Source organism: Cyclopterus lumpus, chromosome 16 (assembly GCF_009769545.1).
Source record: "Cyclopterus lumpus isolate fCycLum1 chromosome 16, fCycLum1.pri, whole genome shotgun sequence".
NCBI classification, from domain to species: Eukaryota; Metazoa; Chordata; class Actinopteri; order Perciformes; family Cyclopteridae; genus Cyclopterus; species Cyclopterus lumpus.
Window position 1 is genome coordinate 10,199,017 of NC_046981.1, and position 21,322 is coordinate 10,220,338.

At 40.2% G+C, this 21,322-nt stretch overlaps 3 protein-coding genes across 3 annotated transcripts; all 3 read right to left on the reverse strand.

Moving 5' to 3' along the window:
• Nucleotides 1-4,276: 4,276 nt before the first annotated feature.
• Nucleotides 4,277-13,823, reverse strand: msh5 (mutS homolog 5). Its single transcript, XM_034554331.1, has 26 exons — nucleotides 13,755-13,823; nucleotides 13,351-13,451; nucleotides 13,143-13,266; nucleotides 12,910-12,990; nucleotides 12,545-12,598; nucleotides 12,303-12,424; nucleotides 12,078-12,187; nucleotides 11,758-11,793; nucleotides 11,378-11,460; nucleotides 11,225-11,270; nucleotides 10,397-10,535; nucleotides 10,223-10,285; nucleotides 10,002-10,130; nucleotides 9,803-9,875; nucleotides 9,571-9,680; nucleotides 9,409-9,489; nucleotides 9,214-9,301; nucleotides 9,046-9,113; nucleotides 8,220-8,338; nucleotides 7,869-7,995; nucleotides 7,049-7,198; nucleotides 6,768-6,842; nucleotides 4,951-5,097; nucleotides 4,642-4,779; nucleotides 4,481-4,554; nucleotides 4,277-4,397 (listed from the first exon to the last, which is right to left on the reverse strand). The coding sequence occupies exons 2-26, from the start codon at nucleotides 13,444-13,446 to the stop codon at nucleotides 4,277-4,279; spliced, it is 2,454 nt and encodes an 817-aa protein (XP_034410222.1). The 5' UTR covers nucleotides 13,447-13,451; nucleotides 13,755-13,823.
• Nucleotides 13,824-14,696: 873 nt separating this feature from the next.
• Nucleotides 14,697-16,702, reverse strand: LOC117745654 (SPRY domain-containing SOCS box protein 4). The gene is made up of 3 exons (XM_034554126.1): nucleotides 16,650-16,702; nucleotides 15,029-15,822; nucleotides 14,697-14,933 (listed from the first exon to the last, which is right to left on the reverse strand). Exons 2-3 carry the CDS (start codon nucleotides 15,771-15,773, stop codon nucleotides 14,803-14,805), a joined length of 876 nt encoding a protein of 291 aa, XP_034410017.1. The 5' UTR covers nucleotides 15,774-15,822; nucleotides 16,650-16,702; the 3' UTR covers nucleotides 14,697-14,802.
• Nucleotides 16,703-18,415: 1,713 nt separating this feature from the next.
• LOC117745569 (DLA class II histocompatibility antigen, DR-1 beta chain-like) lies at nucleotides 18,416-21,315 on the reverse strand. Its single transcript, XM_034553980.1, has 5 exons — nucleotides 21,221-21,315; nucleotides 20,815-21,075; nucleotides 19,809-20,090; nucleotides 19,550-19,660; nucleotides 18,416-19,160 (listed from the first exon to the last, which is right to left on the reverse strand). Exons 1-5 carry the CDS (start codon nucleotides 21,276-21,278, stop codon nucleotides 19,135-19,137), a joined length of 738 nt encoding a protein of 245 aa, XP_034409871.1. The 5' UTR covers nucleotides 21,279-21,315; the 3' UTR covers nucleotides 18,416-19,134.
• Between the last annotated feature and the right edge of the window lie 7 nt (nucleotides 21,316-21,322).

The window sequence follows — 21,322 nt, forward strand, 5'->3', positions numbered from 1 at the left end:
TGCTGTTACATAATTTAGCTACGCACGTTTTTTCTTCTTCTTTGCTGCATTGAGAATATAACTGCCCCCCCCCCCCCAGAGATGAATGTGTTGTGTGTTGATACATATCTATACAGATGGAAGGGAGGCTGTAAGCTGCTTAACCCTGCGCTGACTCAGGACACTCTGTTCCTCAAGAGAGAGAGGAGCTATGATCAACATTTTCTAGTATAAAAGATGCAAGAGACTGAGGATCAACCTACCGAAAGATTACAGTTTAAAGAAGTGTTCAAAAAGAAAAATGCCAGACCTGCTCCAGCTGGAAGTGGCATTCAATTAAAAAGTCTCAACTGGATGACGGAAATATTTTCCACCACAAAGGAGGAGTTTGAACCTTTGTCCACATCTGGTATTGAGCATGAACTGGTTTTTATATGTAACATTCACATTGTATCTTCTGGTACAACAAGCTAATACACCAAATGACATTTTCTGACATTAAAAGCGGTATGACATCTTTCTGCTGGCCACACTCCTCGTGATGTTCTAATTTGCAGTCATTTCCCCCCAAACTTTGGTTGTTTGATCATCTTCACTTCAGCCTTTTAGCAGCTGTGAGGTGAGGGCAAATAACAGGTCTATTCCTGATCTAATCCTATTTGAAGTCTCCTCAGCAGAGCTCATGGTGCAGTCCATGGAAGAAGCATCCTGCTCAAAATGAAAGGACTAGTATTCTGTGTTTTTGCCATCACGATGCTCAGACCTGCTCACGGTAAGACGTTTTATAGTAGAAGAACCTCAACAGTGTCTTCTCTTCCGTGACATTGTTGATAAGGAACCTTTATGGTTAAAATAATCATATTTATTTCTGGTTGACAGTTATTCAAGAGCGAAAGATTATTACGTCTTTCATAAAATTATGAATCACCTTCTAAACCATGTTAATGTCAAATGACTAGGCTACTTGATTTGTGTAATATCAGCAAAGCCTATTTTATCTAAAGTCCATACTGTCTATAGTCCAACTGTGACACCCTCTAATGTCTACTTTGGTCTAAATCTCAAAAGTATTCCATTTACAACAATATTAAACAATGAAAAGCAGCAAATCTTCACCTTTGAGAAGCTGGAATCATCACAATGTTGGCATTTTTGCTTAAAAATGACTAAAGAGATTAATTGTTTATCAGAATAGTTGTGTTTGTATTTCCTGTGGATCAAACCATTAAGTTTAGCAGCTTTGCAATAAATCTTAAATTCATGAAGGTTATAGTGTTGCGTTTTTGTTGAAACTGCTTTGACATAGTTGTACAGTAGTTTTAGAGGCTGCAGCTTAATCTACCTCCTAGTGGTGTAACAGACCCTTGTTGTTCCGTACGGATCCCCCCACGCAGTTCCACGTGACCCGCGGATTAATGACCCGTTTAACGTTCACCGTCACAGTGTGAAATAAAGTTTTATTGACGATCGTTATCCGCCGATATTCAGTAACATGTGCCATCAGGACATCAGCATTAATGTTCCTCGCTGATCTCCGATAATGTTACATTGTAAACATCTAATCCGTGTGTAAAGCAGAACGAAGGCTCCGTTCGGTTACATTGTGATGCGTTCAGGCTCTGTTCAGTGAAAAGGACTACTGAGCGAAGGTGAATTATGACAATATTATGATGTGCTCTCATGTAATCTCGTAACATTTATTTTTGGTGAGAATCTTTAATAAATGCAGTTGTGTGAAGAATAAGTTTTCACAACATCAATAGATATTAGAGATGTATTATGAGCTATAAGCAGCGTATAATACATCATTAAACTACTAATAACACAATGTTTTAATCCATAGAATTACAATATTTTATTTCCTTATCATTTGAATCATGTTTTTTATGAAGAACCCCCCCCCCCCCCCCCCCCCATATTAATTATTGTAACAAAGTAAAAGGATAACGTTTAGAATTGTTGATGGTTTACTGACTTCAGAAAAAGGTTTAGAGCCTTGTAGACCTGCTGCTTTAATCAAACAACAAAGGGAAAAGCTTCAGCCAATACGGATCAGCAATGATCGGCAGTTTGTATCGGCGGCAAGAAAATATCTTCAAGGATTTCTAAAAGTTCATATTTGCTCCCTTTTTATCTTTTGTGCTGATCCGTGCAAATTATGACCCGTTGCACCACTGACCCTCACACCCCCGCTTAATAAATGCACAACATTTTATTCTCCAAAATGTCCATATGCTGTTGAATCAAAACCTCTCTGTCAGCAACAACTGAGCACAAACACGATCACAAGGAGCGGATTTACTGCAGGACGGTTGCACTGCGCCAGATAGATAAACTCGCAACTGAGTGCAGATTTAGTATGTTTAAGCTCTCCTCGTAATGAACCCAACCTCACGACTCTTTGTCTGCTCGTTCACCTGAGCTAGCACTCCTAACAAGATGAGAGGGGATGAGGATTATGAGTCTCACTGAAACCAGAGATGGAGATTAGCCCTTTTCCAGCCACGCTGGGCTCATAGAGGGATGCTGTAACATCCACAACTACGTGGATTATCACGTTTTGTCCAAATATGCCGTCTCTGCAGTATATTTGAATATAAAACGGCAAAGCTTGAGCTTGAAACGACGACTTTAACTACAAGGGGATATTTAGTCACATTTGATGAGCAGTGAGAAAACTTTGTGCTTTGTCACATATTTCACACGTCCAATGAATTATTAAATGTAGGAAGAAGCCTCTTTGCATTTTAAAACACCAATGTGTGACACAAGTTGTGTTATTTTGAGGGATTGTGCAGTATATGGCGCTAGTAGTTTGTCCCACTCCCACAACGTTCTGCTGTCAACTCTTTCTATTAATTCCAGTATCTATCTGGTTAATAAAAACATGATGCTGCCCTAAGGCATGGACCCCACCCTTAAAAACACGAGTCATTCACTCAGAGAAACAAATTCCAGACTGCTGCAGAATAAACAAAATATTTCTGAGATGCTCAAGTATTTGGCAGAATGTGGCTCATCAGTTTGGCTTGATGTCCTTCAACAGCGCTCCAATACTTTCACACATTCAGCACCCCCTGAATAATAAATCTGTCCAACAACACATTATGTAAATGTCTCGAAATCTGAATAATTCAAAGCTTTTCATCCATTAAACTGTTAATAAGTGCATATTCTTAGCTTGTTTGTTCATCTTTTTATCCTGCAATCTTGGTGTTTCTCGCAAAACAAGTTCACAATCTCAATGAGACAAAGTTGGTAAGTTTTACTCAATATGGCAACATCATTTAGATAATAAAGTCAATAATTAAGTAGATTTTCTTTCCTAATTATCTTGTTGTGGCTTTCTCATTTGTCAGCGTGTTACAACTTAAACTTAACTACCGTATCAAACTGCCCTGTTTCTGTGCGGTTTCTTGGACTCAGGTGGGGAAGAGGAGCAGCTCATGGAGTCAGTGGGGTTTGAAAAGGATGAAAAGTTTCTGGAGTGCTTCCGTTGTGACCTGGGCTTCTGGGATGCCTGTTATACCACCGAAACCAACTGCAGTGCCGGCGAGCGCTGCTACACAGGCCGAGGGAAGGCAGGTGTGTTGGATAAGACGATTTAAAATCAGTTTATGTCTATTAATTAACATCCAAGCATTAGAAAGAATGCAATCAGGGAAAACTTATATTACCGAGAGATGTTACACTGAAAACGACGTCTTGTCTTCACAGTTGATACTCTGGATGTTAAGACTTTGGGATGTGTGAAGGCAGACGAGTGTGATGTGGAGACCACTGTGGAGCTTTTCTCTAACAACACCATCTTTGTCATGACCAAAAACTGCTGCAACACTCCTTTCTGCAACTCAGCGAACAAACTTCCAATCGCCACACATTTGTATCTCACTGTGGCGTTCCTAACCACCTGGCACCTCTCTGAAGCCTCAACAGGATCACAGTAAACAAGCTGCTCTTATTTATGTTGTCATGTTTATGTTGACAGAATGTTGTTTCCTGAAATAGAACATACTACTTAGATAAGTATGGCATGAAGACATGAATGTATAAAGACTTTAATCCAACCAACGTGCACATCTGTTTGTACCGTATTTAACATGGTATCTCAACCAAAGAACCCACGCAGTATAATACATGTTTCGGTCATACTGTGATATCATTCTTGTCATGTATTTAGAGGCGGAATATCAGTTCAAACCTGCCATCTCCCAAAACTAGCTGAAAACAGTCAGTAGTGAACGTACAAACTGACCACAGAGCTGCAGAAACATGTTTACAGTTGCAGCAGAACAGTTCAGCGTTGGTTCAGCAGCTCCCCAGCAGAGGGCAGGAGCTCCTCTTTCATGAAGTGCTGAAGGTCCAAATCTTTGTCATCCAGGTCAAGGCTCAGGAAAGCCTCCACCAAAGACCTGCACCTGTCGGTCACACACATACAAACATATCTGTTTCACATAAAATTGCCCTCTTTGTCATTCTGTGGAGCTGGAGTTTAACAAACCGGCTTGTTTGCTCGTCCGATGATGCTTTGTCAATACTCTTGATGAGCCTTCCCGTCCTGAAGAGTTCAGATACCTGATCAAACACACACACACACACACACACACACATAGTTAGTCTATGTGAGCATGCTTCTGCATATCTGTGTGTGTGTGTGTTTACCTCCACTCCTCTCTGCACAAGGCTAGTTGGCAGGCCTGCCAGTATAGCGATGTTGGCAGCATAGCTGGACTGGCAGATTCCTTCCTTCAGTTGGTACAGAAACACCAACTCATCCCCGTCCACTGCTGTCTCCAGAGTCTAACACGCGCACACACACACGCACACACACACACACACACACACGCACACACACACACAGTTTTCTGCAGCACATTAGTTTATTATCATGAAACCTCACTGAACACGGTCACAAAATGCTTCAGGCTACATGTCATCATTATGCAAGCTCAGTGGAGTTTATGTCAGTACCAGAAGAGACAGCAGGCCAGAGGAGGGCAGCAGGCCCAGCTGCATTAAACTGTGGAAGTTAGTAGCCAACAGGATATGAGGAACATCCACCGGAGGTTTTCTCAGCCAGTGAGAGATCGATGCAGCCAACAAAGAGAGTCCATCCACCTGAAGGGGAACAATAAACAGCTGCTAGTTTCTGAGCGAGGAAGAAGCTCCTGTAGGTCAAACCCGACCTTCCTAATACAGGTTAAGCTCTTTACACAAACCCTTGATGGCCTGAGATGGAGTTCGTGCTGCAAATAAACCAATTAACAAAACATTCCTGTCTATTGTCCTCTGGATAAAATGGTCGTCCCACCAAATGTCCTCTTTCTTTATGATTGAGCAACAGTATTACAAAAACAAGAGTTACCTTAACTGATGCTAATGTGTTGACGAATACATGTATCCAAGCACACAACAATATAAATTATCCCTGTAAGTAATTATAGTGTATCTAAATTTGTATCATAAAAGAAATATCTAAGTACAAATAGGTTGCACATTTTCCAAATAACACCTAGAGGAAGGGCAAGCAACAGCAGCAGCTGTTTAGAGGGAGAGGGGTGTGACTTGCAACAAAGTAACAAGGCCTTGCGGTTAAATGCCACATGACACCACGTAGAGGAAAGGATGGCTTCAGCTGCTTGAATTCAAACACAAGCACCGGAGTGTTACACTGTCCTGTAAAGCTGTTGTTTTTATGCCAGTGCACTTTTGGGTTTTTTAAATCAAGCATTTGGTCACACGTCCAGCGGACAGTACTACAAGTATTCTTTAAAGCACCATATGTTAGCTTTTGGGGATTTGTTTTCATTAATCTATAATTAAACCTACAATAACAGATTTTATTTGGCCACTTGGAGCAGGGAAAACAAGTTGTGGACACATCATTTACATATTATCGCCTTTTAAGTTGACAGCAGTTACAGAGCACTGCAGCATTATCATTCACTTGTTTCAGGCCATTTGGCAGATATTAGTCTATATTCACTCTATTAGGTCTGGTTTTGGTCTCTCTCTACTCCTCAGGGAAATATCAGACTCATTATTTGATGGTTGCAACTTTTTCTTCATGCCTACCACTCTCATTGTATGAATACTTTCTGTCATATTCATTGAATGTGTTTTATATGTTATGTTGCTCATGTTGTACACAATACATCTATTGTACTTCTGTCAATTCGGGGAGAGGGATCCTCCTCTGTTCTTCTTCCCCCTTTCTCCCCTTAAAGGATTATTTTGGGGGAGTTTTTCCTGATCTGATGTGATGGTCCCGGGACAGAGGATGTCGTATGTGTACAGATTGTAAAGCCCTCTGAGGCAACTTTGTCATTTGTGATTTTGGGCAATATATATACAAAATAAACAGAGGAACCTGGAAACAGTGAATGGAGGACAGCGAAGATAAAGTTACTCAGAGGGAACTTCAACGTGTCCTAGTATCCAGCAGGAAATAGTTAAAATTAAAAAAAGTATAAAATGTAAAAACAAAAGTATTTATGAACTTAAATGAAAAATAGCAGTCTTTTCCTGCAGGTTGCACAACTTCTTTTGCATGTAGATGGCGCACATTAACGCCTCAATATCTGCTGGTCTGAACAGCTGCTGCTGTTTTCTTGCTGATGGGTGGCACATGTTGGACTGACCTGAAGGTCTGTTCGTGCTGCAACTCTAAATTGGATGATGCCGCCTTGGATTGGTTTCAGGTGCCTCACAATAATGACACTGTTTGTCCTTGTTATGTGAATACATATGTATTTAATTCACAAAGTGCTGGAACAAGTTTTTCTTACTGTGTTAGTTCCCTTTCCAAATTCATCGATGAGAACCAAAGATTTGCCAGTACTGCTGTTGAAAGCCTGGGCCATCTGGAGAATAGAGACACAATGTGTGATACTACATTTTGTTTTATTGTGTGCGTGTTGGCTTCAGGCAGCAGTTGCTCTATAAAAATGTCTTGACAGGTGGAGAGTGGGAGTGTAGCTGGAGGACAGTAGCATTGGAAGTTCAAATCTTTTTCCTCCCCCACACACACATAAGCTTGGGTGCATAAAGGTGTGTGTGTGTTAGGTACCTGGTTGAGGTCTATCATGAAGGTGCTGAGGCCAACAGACACAGACTCTCTGCTCTGCATGCGGGTAAAGATCCCATCCACCAGACCAATCTCTGCCTCCTTTGCAGGCACGTCTGAGCCAATCAGAGCCATGAACACAATCAGACCCACCTGGCAAAGTCCAACCAGAACAAGTCAGGTTGGAGGAAAAGTGCTGTAGTGTAAACTTGGGAGAGGAGTCACATCAGCCCAGAAGTCAAAGCTCCTCCTAATAAGAGTGTAAAATGAAGACGTTCTTATTATTGTCACCCTTAATTACAGCGCTCTAAATGTGTTTTCTGATTAATTAGTAAATTACCGCTTCAAGGGTTCTTCTGATACCAATAATTAATAAGTTAGACAGTTTGGAAAGTGAAAACATAAATCTTGAACATCATGTTATTATCTAACTAAATGCTGAGGTTACTATTATCTAGTGCAGCTATAGGCGGTGAAAAAACTGATGTTGAAAGCAGATTATGTGTAATTATGCTTATGACTTTGTTTTTTCTTTTACAAGTACTCTCTACCACTTTGTGTCACTGGGCTTTTGTTTCTCGAAACTCTATTTTGCTGTCTCACAGGATATAGCAAAATATAAGCAATAAAAACATATTTGGCTCCAAAACATCAAATGGCAAGTCAATTTTAGGAAAACAGGGAACTGAAACATGTACAAACACGGTCACCTATAGAAAAAGACATGCCAGAGAGTATATTCGAGCTAGTCAATACCAGAAGCAGTTTATCATGGTGCCTGTGACTGAGATGATCCAATTGTTTATTTTTCTGACAGCCCCACCTGTTTGAGGTAGATGCTCTTGCCAGATGAGTTGGGGCCGGTGATGATCTTGACTCTGCCCTGCGACTCTGAGCTTTGGAAGGAGTTGGCCACAAACACAGGAGAGCACAGCTCTAACAGCGGGTGTCTAGAGCATCGTAAAATACAGACATGTATCAGTCCCGTACCGCAATGTCGTTACAAATAAGAACTTTAGGGTTGTGTGTGTGTGCTGTGTCTGTGATAAGTAACCAATGCTAGATTAGCGTACATGACATGATACTTCCCATGGTTCTTTCATGAAACATTTGACATTACATGACAAACGGTCATACCTGGATACTTGTTTCCATCTATTGTGTGAGTGCCTACCTGCCCTGTGTGACTGTTATCTTTCTGTGGCTGGCTAGTTTTGGTGAGGTGTAGCCGTACTCTTGAGAGGCGGTGCTCATGGCCATCAGACAGTCCAGCTCGGCAATGAGATCCAGAACCTACACAACCCACACATTTAACACCCTGCCTGCCCTGAACAGACAACTTCTGACTTGAAAGAGCAGCAAGTGATCACAGACTTAGAGTGTCAGTTGTACATGTACAAGAGACAGCAGCTGTGTATTTAGTCAAATCTTGGTGACAAATGTGAGTAGTTGGAACGTGCTGACAGCAACACAACAAAGAAGTGCAAAGTGCAATCATTTTATCTGTGTGTTTTTGATACATGTTGTTATGGGAATCCATTGTAACCACAATGAGGGAGTTTGAGGGAGTGTGAGTGTTACATTCTCAAAAGAGAGATTTTAAACCCTTCAATCTGTTTTTAATGAAACTCATTGTTTTAATAACAATAGTTTAAATGCAAAAATAGCTACAATATTTTAACAACAGCTACAATATTGTAAACACAATTATTCATCATCTGAACTTTAATACAAATTCTGCCCTCAAAAATAACAATAAAATCTGCAATAGTTGCACGGCCATCTGCCATGAGACAAATATCACTTGAAAATAACTCGTAATGGGATCAGGACCTGTTTTATAACCATATGTTCAAAACAACGCAACCAAAAAAAAGATGTTAGCTAATCAGAACAAACTCCCTTTGCACACATTAACAACAATTACTTTCATGCACACAATCATTTCATCAGAGTGGGAGTCATGTTTTAAACACTGGGACCTGAAAGTGCACACCGACCTTGTAAAGCGAGTCGCTCCTCTCCAGGATTGTGCTCTGCAACTGTGTCATCACTGCCGTCTCCATATCTGAGAAACAGAAAGTGTACAATCATGAAAGCCTTCAGCGATGCAATGTTAGGTACACAGCTATCAGGGAAGGTTTTCTATTAGTAAGATGGTAAAAGACCTCTAATGACACAGTGCAAATCTCCTAAGAGGTCGTCTAGCTCCTTGGTTCTCCGGCTGCGGTAGTGCAGACGGTCCTCTGACAGAAACTAGGCCACATGGACGCAAGGAAACAATATTACATCACATGAGCATTTGTGATTTTGAAAATCACAAACAAAACATCAAATACATGTTGACAAGATCATACACAAACCATAAAATCAAGCCCCTCTATCTCAAAGTCCTCTTTCTCCACCATGCTGGGCAGGCGAGGGACAGAGAGCAGGAATCCGATCTGTAAGGAGAATTTAACAATGACATTTTGACCAGAGTGCTTCCACCAGTTATACAGTACAATGTGGGCTCAAGCTCAGACCAGAGGGATGTAGATGACGCAGCAGGAGGGAATGCGAGCGTCCAGTTGTTGCAGCTCTCTTCTTGCCACATCGGTCAGGAAGTCAGACAACCCCATCATCCTTCTCTTCTCTGAGGGAGGGAGCATGGTTGGGACTTTAAATCAACCACCATACAAACTTATCAACACAGGCTCAAAACACATGGTGAGATTTGATCAGGCCTTTTCACTTGTCCAGAATGGAGGCACTTACTCTCATCGATTGCTGGGTCCACGTTTGGTTTGATGGTGAAGCGGTTCTCGGCTATGCTGGTTTCAAAGTCCACCTACATGTCACAAATCAACGATGGAGTCAGACTTGTTAACGCTGCAAAACAATGGCGAACTACTGGCAACAAAAGCCAGGAGATTTCTCCGATTTGCAGAAACGTGTTATTTTGTGTGAATCTCACAACTCGGCTGATGAGGGAAGCAATATGGTGGAGGTCTTCAGAGAAACCTTCACTGATATCATGAAAGAGATGAATGGACTGAGGCAGGTGTCGCACCGTGTCCCTGATACACACCACATTGTACACTGTCTGACAAACACACACAAACACAACATGTTCACACACATTCAACAGACCCTGTCACACAGATACGGTGTGTGAGGTAAAACTGTTGCTCCAACCTTGTAGAGACTCTGCCAGTCGGACACTTTGGTGTGAGAGAGAGACATCCTGCGCAGAAGAGTCTAACACACACAAGCACACACAGACCTTCAGGCAGAGTCATACTTTCTTTGTTCAGGCGGTTCAGGTGGAGATACATTATCACAAAAAAGATCATGAGTCAGAGTAGTTACTGCTATGTTACTGATGTTGCGTAGCGAGGATTGCAGGGTGCTGAGGGCGTCGGAGTTCCGAGGCGACGTGAAGAAACGTATCACTTCCTGTCTCCTGTGTAACACGGCCAAGTCCTGTGTTGGCCGCAGAAACCACTGGCTGAAAAGGAGAGGAACCCACTAACACTTCTAGTTGCTTTTAAAGCAAATAGTACAAACTAGTAAACGTTACATCTTTTGTCTGCCTCAGCTACAAATAATGGTTGTGCTAAGAAAAATGGGAGAATTAGATGAATTCACATGCCTACAATAATCATAGCATGGAATCAAAACCACCATAAGATTTGTGACTGTGCCATACCACATGAAGCATCATGTTGGAGAAGCTGAAACATTTATATTGTTACCATAGATAGAAGCAGTGGTACGCAAACCTTAGACAAAAACAATATTCTCACTTTTACACAGAAGTTGTTTTTTTTACATGATAATTCTAAACAGATAGTTCTGTTTATATCATTTGTATATTCAGTACAATTGTCTTGTTTACTTGATGCAGAGCCTCTTTTTATTTAATTTGCTATAAACTTACCCTGCCTATTAGAAGTAGTCATAATACTAGTTGTAGTAGTGGTGGTGCTGCAGCAATACAACAGGAATCTGACATCAATACAGTACACAGCATGGTGGTGAAGTTTAGTTTAACTTAATATGGAGGACTTCCTAAAAGAAACCACAGCCTTATGTCATAAAATACTTATATTCACGTTTGAAGAAGTGAAGGCCCCTTCATCATTTTTTGTTGTTGTGATAAATGACATAATAAAAAACACCACAGGTGTTTCTCACCGTAGCAGTTTCGAGCCAAACTTGCACCTGCAGCGGTTCAGTATCCCTGCAACACACAATATGAACATAGATTTCTTGTGAATACATAAGACAGAGAGAGAGAGAGAGAGAGAGTGTGTAATGTCCTGAATTGCCATTTAATTGGCCACATACCATAAAGACTGAGTCCTTCCTTTTCACCTGAATGCAGCTTGTACACTGATGGGTGGAGTTCTGATTTGAAGACCTGCAGTACACTGAATGAAATACAAAGTCCATGGTGATTTCTAAACCACCCATTCTCTCTTTCTATATGTTTTGCTTTTGTTAGGAATATATAAAATATAGGGCAGGAGAGCAAAGGTAAAATGAAAGATCCTGGGTAGGCAATACATCTTCGACAAGTAATAGTTCAATTAAAATGTACTATACAGCTGCACTGTAGGTTTTAGTTATGGAACAATAAACAAGACATTTTGGAGATCAGCGTCAGCTTTAAGGGACATGCATATATGTCTGGTACAGATAATATATGTCATAGAGAACAATCTTACCTGTAGGTATCCGGGTCAATGCAAACAACACCTTTACTATATTGAGAAGAAACAATGCACATTTCAGAGAAGCGTCATCTTCATTCATGAAAACGTATTAATCTCACAAGGGTCATCTAGTAGATTTTATAGAGAAAATATTATACTATAAATATACAAGTAATATGATACACAATGCCAAAAATACATACCGCTTACAGAATAAAAACTGTGTAACTAAATACAAAGTGGTTGAAAAAAAAACATTCTCTCATTGACAAAACTCTTTCAAGGTCCCCATTACGTATTTGTGTGTGTGTGCACAGCTACATGTGTCTTACAGTGTGTAGGCGTTGAACTGTAGGATAGGAACTCCAACACTGCTGTCTTCCAGCTCCACTCCCACTCTCCTCCTGTCCAGACATTTCAGCAGAGCGCCCACTGCCCTCAGCTACCCCAACGAATGTACACACACACACACAGACGATTTTGTGTTTTGAGTTTGTCATCAGCTCCTGCACAACGATGGAATGATGGATAGGATGACGTGTAGACAGCTGACTCACCATCAGGGGTGAGTCAAAGGAGATACAGGAAGAGAGGTAGGACATTTTGTCTCTGTCTGAAATGGAGGCAGGAAGGAAAGGCAGATGGGCTGAAAGTAACCTCTGCTTACCGACCTCCAGACCTGCAACATTCAAAATTGAATCAAATCATTGTGGCAAATCATGCTATCTTAAAGCCCAAAAAATTATTCCTGCCTAAAATTGGTGTGAATATTGGATATTACAGGTGGGCGTCTGTTTACCAAAGTCTCCATATGGATAAATAACAACCTCAGGTTTGTAGTCTGGGTTTGAACCTGAGATACAACAGAAGCACGTTTTAAAATAGCAGTTAAAAAGTATGATGTTGTCTGAAAGAAAAAGTAGTTGTTAAAGTAGTGGTTTCACATTACATAATAGTCTCAGTAAAGGCCTTTTAAAGCTGTGTATAACAGCCATACAATCACTTTTCACTCTTATCACAGTATCTGGCTGCAGTGTGAAGCATCCCCAATCTTATTTCATTCCCTTGACCCAGAATCTACATGTTTCATATCATGCCAAAACAACATTTTCTGTGTGTGGTATTTTTCTGTCCCGTGCTGAGATAATGTCTCTCAGCACTCACCAAGTTTTTGCAGGAAGCTTGTCATGCAGCGTTCCTGCTTTGCACTAGTGATTATGACATGAGGACCGACCTCCTGGACGACTGAACACAAAGAAAGAGGTATGAGATACACACAGTATAGTAAGTCAAGCACAGCGGTCAGCTTCTAGACACATCATTATTTATGAGCTATTGAAAATACGTGAGAACCATGGAGAGACTGGCAGTGTGAAACCCGGTGGTGTGTTGTGTACCTCTGGCCAGCAGGTGGAGCTCGGAGGTGTCCGGAGTGTCTCTCATGAAGCGTAAAGAGGAGTCCTTGCTGTCATAGAAGCAGAGGCCCATCTGTCCATGCTGGGCTAAAACACTGAGTAAAACCTGGAAATACAAAACACACAGTGTTCCTCTGACTGCTGCAACGATGTAGGGTTACTACTCTGTTGGTGTGACGTCTGAGTTTACTGTAGGTGAGTCTTCCTCCGTTTCTTCATCTCCATTTATCCCCGGTGGTCCAACATTCAACCCTCCTCCTCCTCTCGGACTTTCCAGTTCCGCCATAACCACTTAACTCAAGATAAGAACAGTAAAAATAAAGGGCATAATTAAATCAGTTATTTTACTTAAATAAAACAAACAAGTATTACATTGAACTTGCGGAAACACTTTCTCTTTTTTTTGCTAGTTAGCTAGTTAGAAGTCGAGGGCAAAAAATGTACCAACAATAGCCGCAATTTAATGTTAGCTCGGCGAGTAACGTTAGCTAACTAGTTACCGTTGCCCGCTAGTAAGTTAGTTAACTACTTTTGATAACGTTACCCATTAGTTAAGTTAGCTATTGTTGCTCGTTAGTTAACTTAGTTAGTTACCGTTAGCTTGAGTCGACCTCGCCGACGTTAAATACCGTAAATCACGACGCTGTAGAAAGTTAGCTGACACATATGAGTTACTTACGGGTCTATTTAAAGTAGCGTTGACGTTACAGCGTCAGGATAACTAACGCTAGTAACTTCCAGAATAAAAAGTTTTCCAGGGCCACTCACTTCCTTTGTCATATTGCCACTCAGTCATTTTTAATTCCTGCTAAACCGAGTGTGTACTATGTATCTATACTTTGTATCACCCTTTAAAGCCTGGCTGTTGGGAACAACATGATCAATACTGTAATTAAAATGTTATTTACACAGCCAGTCATCTTTAATTTCAGATGCTCATTTAAAGTTGCAACTGAATTGATGTTGTTTGTTTTTTTGTCATTGAGTAATACAGATTAATTCTGAAATGTAATTTATTCATAGTTTTGTTTGGTGTAATTATTTAATGAATTAAAGAAGCAACCGTTTCGTGTTATTTAAGGCATAGGTTTCATTTAGTTGTATAATTGAGTTTAATGCCAAGATGTATTTCTCTCTGACCTTCGTGGGACACAATTTTAATTTCCTGTTAATCACAACTCTCTTTTAATATGTATTATTACCAGTGTTAGCCTGTTCCATCATTTCCTCTGTGTGTCCAGTCACATGAAAGCAGATGTGGGTTCATATGTTTAGGGAACCTTAGAATCGCCGTTTCTTCATTATAATAATGTAGTTCTTGTTACTGAATGTGGTTTATGTTTTTCTTATTTAAAAAAATGTAAACTGTAAAACAGTAATAATGACAAAGTTGAATTCAAATGGGAGTAATTTATTATAGAAAGAAACAGAAAGAGAATGCCTCCCAGCTCACTTTTAATGCTTTGGAACTTCAGTGAAATGCATATTATGTTTTAATAAATAAGATAAATTATAAATACATTTGTATGGCTGTAATGTGTGTACACATCAATTTCATATATAAATCTAGAAATTCTTGGTACACTTCAGTAATTGACAAACTGTTTCCTATTGTTTGTGTTTGTGCATGAATAAGTGTACATTAATGAGTAGAAAGCAAGTAGTGCTGGAGACAAGGGGGTAGAGGCAGTTTGTCCATTTGAGTTTCCCTCTGTTGCCCTAAAATCTGTCGAATTGAATGTCCACATAGAGCCATCAAGACAGGGGGATCACCTGGAAAGGGAGATGGAAAGAAAACCTATTTGTTTTTAAACGACTCGTTAAAATTGTAAAACCAAAGCATATCTGTGTAAACACGTAATACTCACGCGTGGCGCCGTTCAGGTATCGTAGTCGTATGCTGGATCCTCCTCTCACGCTGCTCACAGCTGGGAACAGCTCCACTCCACGAGGGAGGTCTTTGAAAGCAACGTCAAGGAAGCTGCCATCAACAACAAATCCCAGAGTCCCTGCGTCGGCGTCCAGGACCAGCAGGATGCGCTCAGGGATGGGAAGAGGTGTCTGTGTCGTCTTTGTGTGGGATGAAGTGGAAGACTGTGTCCTAAAATCCTCCACGGCCTCAGAGTGGCATCTCTTCTTGGTTCCTGGGTAAGGTCCCAGACTCTGCCCAGCATGCCAGAGCTGATTGGTTTTGAGTTCCCAACCCCAGGACTGCGAGTCTCTGCCAATTAGCACGTTGTAGCCTGAGGCCTGCAGGGGGCAGCTCTGCCTGGAAATGCCCATGACGGCATGGCTACCTCTGTGGTTGGGACTCCACAGCAACTCCCAGACATGAAGCCCAGTCTTCACCCCCATTTCTGCTCTTACCCCGTCGCTGCTCAGCTCAACAGGTGAACGTGTCACTTCCTGTTTGCAGGCAGACAGCAGGAAGTGAGAGGAGCAGTGCACTGTGCTCCAGTGTGAACGACTGTCTGCTGGAGCAACCGGGAAAGAGTTCAGAGTGACAGCAAGGCGAGAGGATGTCGCGACAGCCAGAGAGGGGAAAGCTGATGAAGAGGAGAGAGGGCTACTCTCTGCCCTGCTGCACATCCAAACTGACAGTAAGACACCCATTGAGCTGAACACACAGGCAGGGTCACTGCGAAGTATCGTCAGAGAAGAACTGTGGAGAAGACAACAAGGCACTAGTTTATATATGGGAAAAAGTCCAGTCAGTTAAGTTTACAGTTAATATGTGGTAAAAGTACCCTAGAAAAACGAAACTTGACATTTAGTTGGTACATTTACATAGAAGTTTTACCTTTTACACTAAAAAGAAAAGATCATTTTCAGAATTGATAAATCTATTTTTAATAAAAGTGTTGGAATAATGGACAGCAGAACACATAATAGGGAAATATAGCAGAAAAGGGTAAGTTCAGTATAGTGGGAGGAGTATATTTTTACTAAAGTAAAAGTAGGATACACTTGGAAAATACTAAATTAAGTAAAAAATTAAAAAAATTCGGGCAAAATGGTTTCTGTCAGTTATAATGTATTGCTGCATTTACTTTTAACATTTTAACGTTGGGCCAGGAGATATGTTATATGCTGTTTAGTGATTTAAGTTTTTGCAATTACTGTGTAAAACATTTACACAGGTTTTTCAAATATATATATATAGCTGTCTAATAAATGCAGCGGAGTTAAAGGAACAATATTTTCCACTGTAATGTGGTGTATTTGGAGTATACATATGAAATAAAATCTTGAATCTCTTGAAATCAATAAGTATCAACATGTTCTCACTTTCCACCACTGGCTGAGGTACAGTAGAATAAAGTAAGATATACAGATATGGTGTGTTAGAACAGCGTGAAGTGGAGCAACGAAATAAATAGATTAGTAACAAAAGATAGAAAGTCTCCACGTGCACACATTAAAGGTGTCTTAGGTTATGTCACCTGTTGCAGCAGGTCATTAAAATCAAACAGTGTCTCTAAATCTTACCGGCTGTTTTGCAGAATCGCTCTCTGGTCGTTGAGCGCAGGCTGTTTGCACACATCCTCTATCTGCGTGTTTATAGCTGCCTGTTATCACGCATCTCTCGCCTCTTATCGCGGCTCGGTAACGTAACCGCGACGCCCTCTCCGGTGTTTTGGTTGAGTTTTTTGGTCCGACCTCCGAGACGGGAACAGCACAGTCCATCACTTCAGACTGACGCCAGGCAGAGTTGCAAGGACGAGATATCTCGTGACGTGTTTGTAAACTGAAAAGAAACCACGGTGATAACGTTGCACATCCGCCGTCTTGTAACACGAGCTATTATCAATTCGTATCTATTTTTCCCCTCAAATTATCTTTTTTTATTTTTTTTTTATCGCGTTCTGTAATGAATGTAAACATAAATGACGAAACACAAGACAAGGATCAAACTCGGGCTTTTGATTAGCAAGAAGAGGAAAATAAAATAGAAGCCAAATCGACTCATTATTTCGGAGTGCGCAGGCGCAGAAAGAGCAACATTCAGGTGAGAGATTTAAACCCTGGACGCTGTCTTCGAGAAAACATGGACTTACTGGTCCAAAATGACTTCGGCAAATATAAATCTATAGATTAATAGCTTTAGTTGTGGTGGTTAGAATCCGTATATTAATAATTATTAATGAAGTTAATATTCTATTTTTGTATATTATGTTGGTACCTAAGAGAAAATTCAAAATATGAGAAAAAACTGGTGGATGCATCATGCATCGAGTTCTCCTAAATTACTTCTACGAGATGCTTAAAACTAATCTGTTTGTTAACTCTGTCATTCATAAAGTATTTAACACATGTATACATTTCCAATAACACATGCATAAAACACGGTTGTGATTGATCAAATATATATATTTTAAAAATAGCTGGTTTACCTATTCAAGATAATATAAGGTGATGCAGAAATGGCAGTAAAGATGGTCACAAATTCGCTCTCATAATTTATAGTAAAGGCCTATTGTGAATTGGGTTGAGATGTTTTGTCATTTTTAATGAGTGTGTCTTCATACAAAAAGTTTGGTAAACACTGAATTAAATGCTAATTAAAAAATGGCAAATTGCTCTTCCATGTCAGTCGCCCTAAAACCCAAAGAGTCTCTACAAACCACATGAACACAATAAGGATGGGAACTTGACTGAGCATTGAGAAAGTAAACCAGTCCCCCTGTAATGTGACCTAGCAGAAGACAACCCATGCAGCTTGTGTCAAGTCAGTTTTTTTTGCTTATTTTGGCGTTGCTTTTCCGATTCCTACTCCCAATCCCTTTCCCTCTCTATATTTTGTGTGAGTAGTAAACAAGGTTAGTGTGTCCAATCTGTTCAGCCTTGTTGAGGGCTAAAGCCATGACTGAGAGCTGCAATGCCCACAATTCTGACCCACTTTCATGCAATGAAAGTAAGTCAAGCTTGTGGGCACTTCAGCAGTGGGCACTGCTGACCTCAGTCTGGCTGTAGCCTTCAACCTTGTTGAGGGCTACAGCCATGAGTGAGGGCTCCATTGCCCACAAGCCTGACCTACTTTCATGCAAGGAAAGTGAGTCACTGACGTCCAGTAGGTTTGTAACAGTGCTTTTCGGGTTTTGTGAATATAATAACTTTCTGCGCACCTAGATTGGATTGTATAAGGGTCCTAGTACAAATCCCCACAGGCCTCTCTTACTTCAGGTCTCTGTGTTCCAAGTCCCAGTGTTGTTTGTCCTGTTCCTAAGTAAAGAGGCTCAGGGCAATTGTTATTTATCATTTGTTATATTCATTTGATTTAATGTAATCTCGGTTCTCACCTGGAGAATGTTCTTCATCTTGTAGTAGGCATCAACACAGCAACCAAATAGACCAGACTCCTAGTTTACAGTACTTTGGCGTTACATAATGTTTTTGTACTTCTTTGAACGACAACCTCAACCCAACAAGAAAGATTAGGAAAAACATGTCAAAATATAAATGTATTGCATGCATAAGTCCATTGGTAAGAAGTGTGTATTTGATATATTTATGTTATGACAGATATAAATCCAGTACATCTTGTATATCAGATCATGTGATTAGCACCCAGCTCATGACACTAGACATTTGTATTAGCCAGAACCATAGTGCTGTGTATATATTTTTAATCAACATAATTAAAAATTAAAAGGCCATTCCCGTTGATAATCACCAAAATATTACAGGGTATAGTCAAACCATTTCATGGAAAATAAGCTCTCTTAAATTATGACGATGTGTACAGTTCTAAAGAAGATCTTGACAAGATATTTTCAATTCTTTATATATTATTACCTCAAACTTAATTAAAAGCTTACTTTTAATAGATTTATCCGCACAACACAAAGTATTCCTCTATATATTGTACACTGCATATCAACCTCCTGAACTGTGGGACTCGACACCTTATTTATTCCATCCTCTTCCATTTTGGCTTGTATTACATATGTTTCAGCCAAAGTGTCCGTCTGCCTTAACTTGTTGGCACCAATATTCGGCCTAGAATAAGAAAAAGAAAAAGAAAGTCACACATTGATTTTGAGTTATAATAATTTGGTGTTGCAAAGTGTTGAAAACTAGAGGCTCTCCATGAACTCTGATGGATTTTGTGAAAATAATTACTGTTGGTGTTGACTTTCATGCTCTACAATTTAAAAGATGATGAAATTATGAATCTTTTCTGACAGAAATGCATCAATGCAGGGATGTCTATGAGTTGCGCTTCAGACAACAGTGATGTAATGTTTCAGTGGCATCAAAAGCAGAATGTTCTGTTTATGTATGTCATTGTAGTCTTTAGATACGGCCTATTTATCTCTACAATCTATTTGACTCAGCTGCTAACACTGACACAGACTTTTTTTGGTTTATTTAATCTGTTCTCTTACCAGCATGGTTCTTCTTGTAGAAAATCATCCCAGTAACTAAAGACACCAGACCCAGCACCAGCCCTGCTGTCCCGACAGCAATTTTGTTCCTCTGTGACTCAAATGTTGGGTCTGAAAATAAAAATGTTCACAAACATTAAATTAGATTTCCATACTGAACATTAATAATTATATCAAGTCGTCTACCGTAACGCTGTTTAAATGAAGAGCTCTCTGTTAGTTTTTTTTATTATCAGAACACCTCCTGTCACTCTCTTACCCCACTCATAAAGCTTGGGCCCTGTGAGGCTGGCATGCTCCACCATACAGGTGATTTTCTCTCCAGGTGTGGGTGTAAATTCCAGATATGAGTGAATCTGGTAGAGCCAATTCCCATTGGACAGTTCTTCAGTGGACGTCACATCAGATGTCACATTATTTCCGTTCTTCTGCCAAGTCACTCTGATTTGTTTGGGATAAAAGCCGTACACACTGCAGACCAGCATGCCTGGATGTTTGCTGCCTGCTGCATCAACTGACCTCAGCCTGACGGAGGGCTCCACTTTGTGAAAGACAAGCAATAGACAAACACGTTGGCATGAAACAGCATAACTGTCACTTATGTAACACCAATAATGCTGCGAGTTTGGGTAATACTTAAGATAACAGCCCACAAATGACTGTGTGAATATTCATGTGGTATTCCAATGAAATACTTCATGGTTATCAATGGGAGGCAGAAGAAAAAAGCCTAAGGCGGAGGACAGAGACTAAAGCTAAATCCACACTAATACATTTCCATTTAAAACCAGAGTTTCAAAATAAAAACGATCTACGTCCACACGGCCGTTTCAGCATCGTTTTCAAATGATTTCCGGCCATACTAGCAATGAAAACACATGACGATTTATGTACACTGGGTATGGGGGTGCCAGTGTAAAGTAAATTGGTTCCTTAGTTACATAAATTACTGCATACCTATTTAATAATTATGGGATGAAATAACTAACTATTGATGTATATTGGCCAAATTACAGTATACAGAATAGTTAAATAGGTATGCAGTAATTTAGAACATACTTGCATGCACTTAGTACACACTAGATTATTTACCCTCTTAAACTCAAAGTGTTTAACCCCTTATTCCCCAAATTCTTCACTTGTATTTGTCTTGCTATATGTGCCCAGTAAGTATTTTATTGATACCACACATATACAAAATAACTACACCATAATTTGCATGCTGTCGTCAAAAGCCTTACCAGAGTTTCAAAACACAAAGTCACCTGTTTTTGAAAGGACATCCAATAATAATGAGACGTGGGATTTGCATTTCTCCAGATTCTTTTTTTCTTGTCTCAGGAAAGTCGGGCTTTTGTTGAAGTCACGTGCAATTTCTATTGCTTTCTTTGTGTAGCCGGTAACGTTTCCCAAAGTGCTGTTGTATTGGAGCAGTAGCATCTTGTTGATGTAGTACTGCTCCAAATAAACGGTGTCATTGGAGGAAGTAAACTGGCACCGAATAAAACCATGACCAAAGAGAGCATCTGTAACATAAAGCCAACAATAGGTAATAGCATTGGTATTGATGTTGTAGCAACTGATTTGCTCTGTCTATCTTGTCAATGCGCTGTTGTGAACAGCAACACAAATAAACAGTGACCGTTTTTATTTTAATGTTAAGTTACTTACCAGCTCTTGAATATAAAAGGAGCCGAAACAGCAAAGAAAAGAAGCTGTGAATGCGCATGGTTACATATGAGGAAAGACAAGTTAGACAAAGTGAATGAATCT

Coding starts and splice junctions, on each gene's coding strand:
- LOC117745569 (XM_034553980.1), bottom strand. CDS start 21,278: ATGCGCATTCACAGCTTCTTTTCTTTGCTGTTTCGGCTCCTTTTATAT. Junction 21,076..21,220: donor CCTTTTATATTCAAGAGCTG/GTAAGTAACTTA, acceptor TTTATGTTACAG/ATGCTCTCTTTGGTCATGGT. Junction 20,091..20,814: donor GGATGTCCTTTCAAAAACAG/GTGACTTTGTGT, acceptor TCTTTCACAAAG/TGGAGCCCTCCGTCAGGCTG.
- LOC117745654 (XM_034554126.1), bottom strand. CDS start 15,773: ATGGGTGTCTTACTGTCAGTTTGGATGTGCAGCAGGGCAGAGAGTAGC. Junction 14,934..15,028: donor ATACCTGAACGGCGCCACGC/GTGAGTATTACG, acceptor CTCCCTTTCCAG/GTGATCCCCCTGTCTTGATG.
- msh5 (XM_034554331.1), bottom strand. CDS start 13,446: ATGGCGGAACTGGAAAGTCCGAGAGGAGGAGGAGGGTTGAATGTTGGA. Junction 12,188..12,302: donor CCTTTGACTCACCCCTGATG/GTGAGTCAGCTG, acceptor TCGTTGGGGTAG/CTGAGGGCAGTGGGCGCTCT. Junction 7,199..7,868: donor AGAGCATCTACCTCAAACAG/GTGGGGCTGTCA, acceptor GGACTTTGCCAG/GTGGGTCTGATTGTGTTCAT.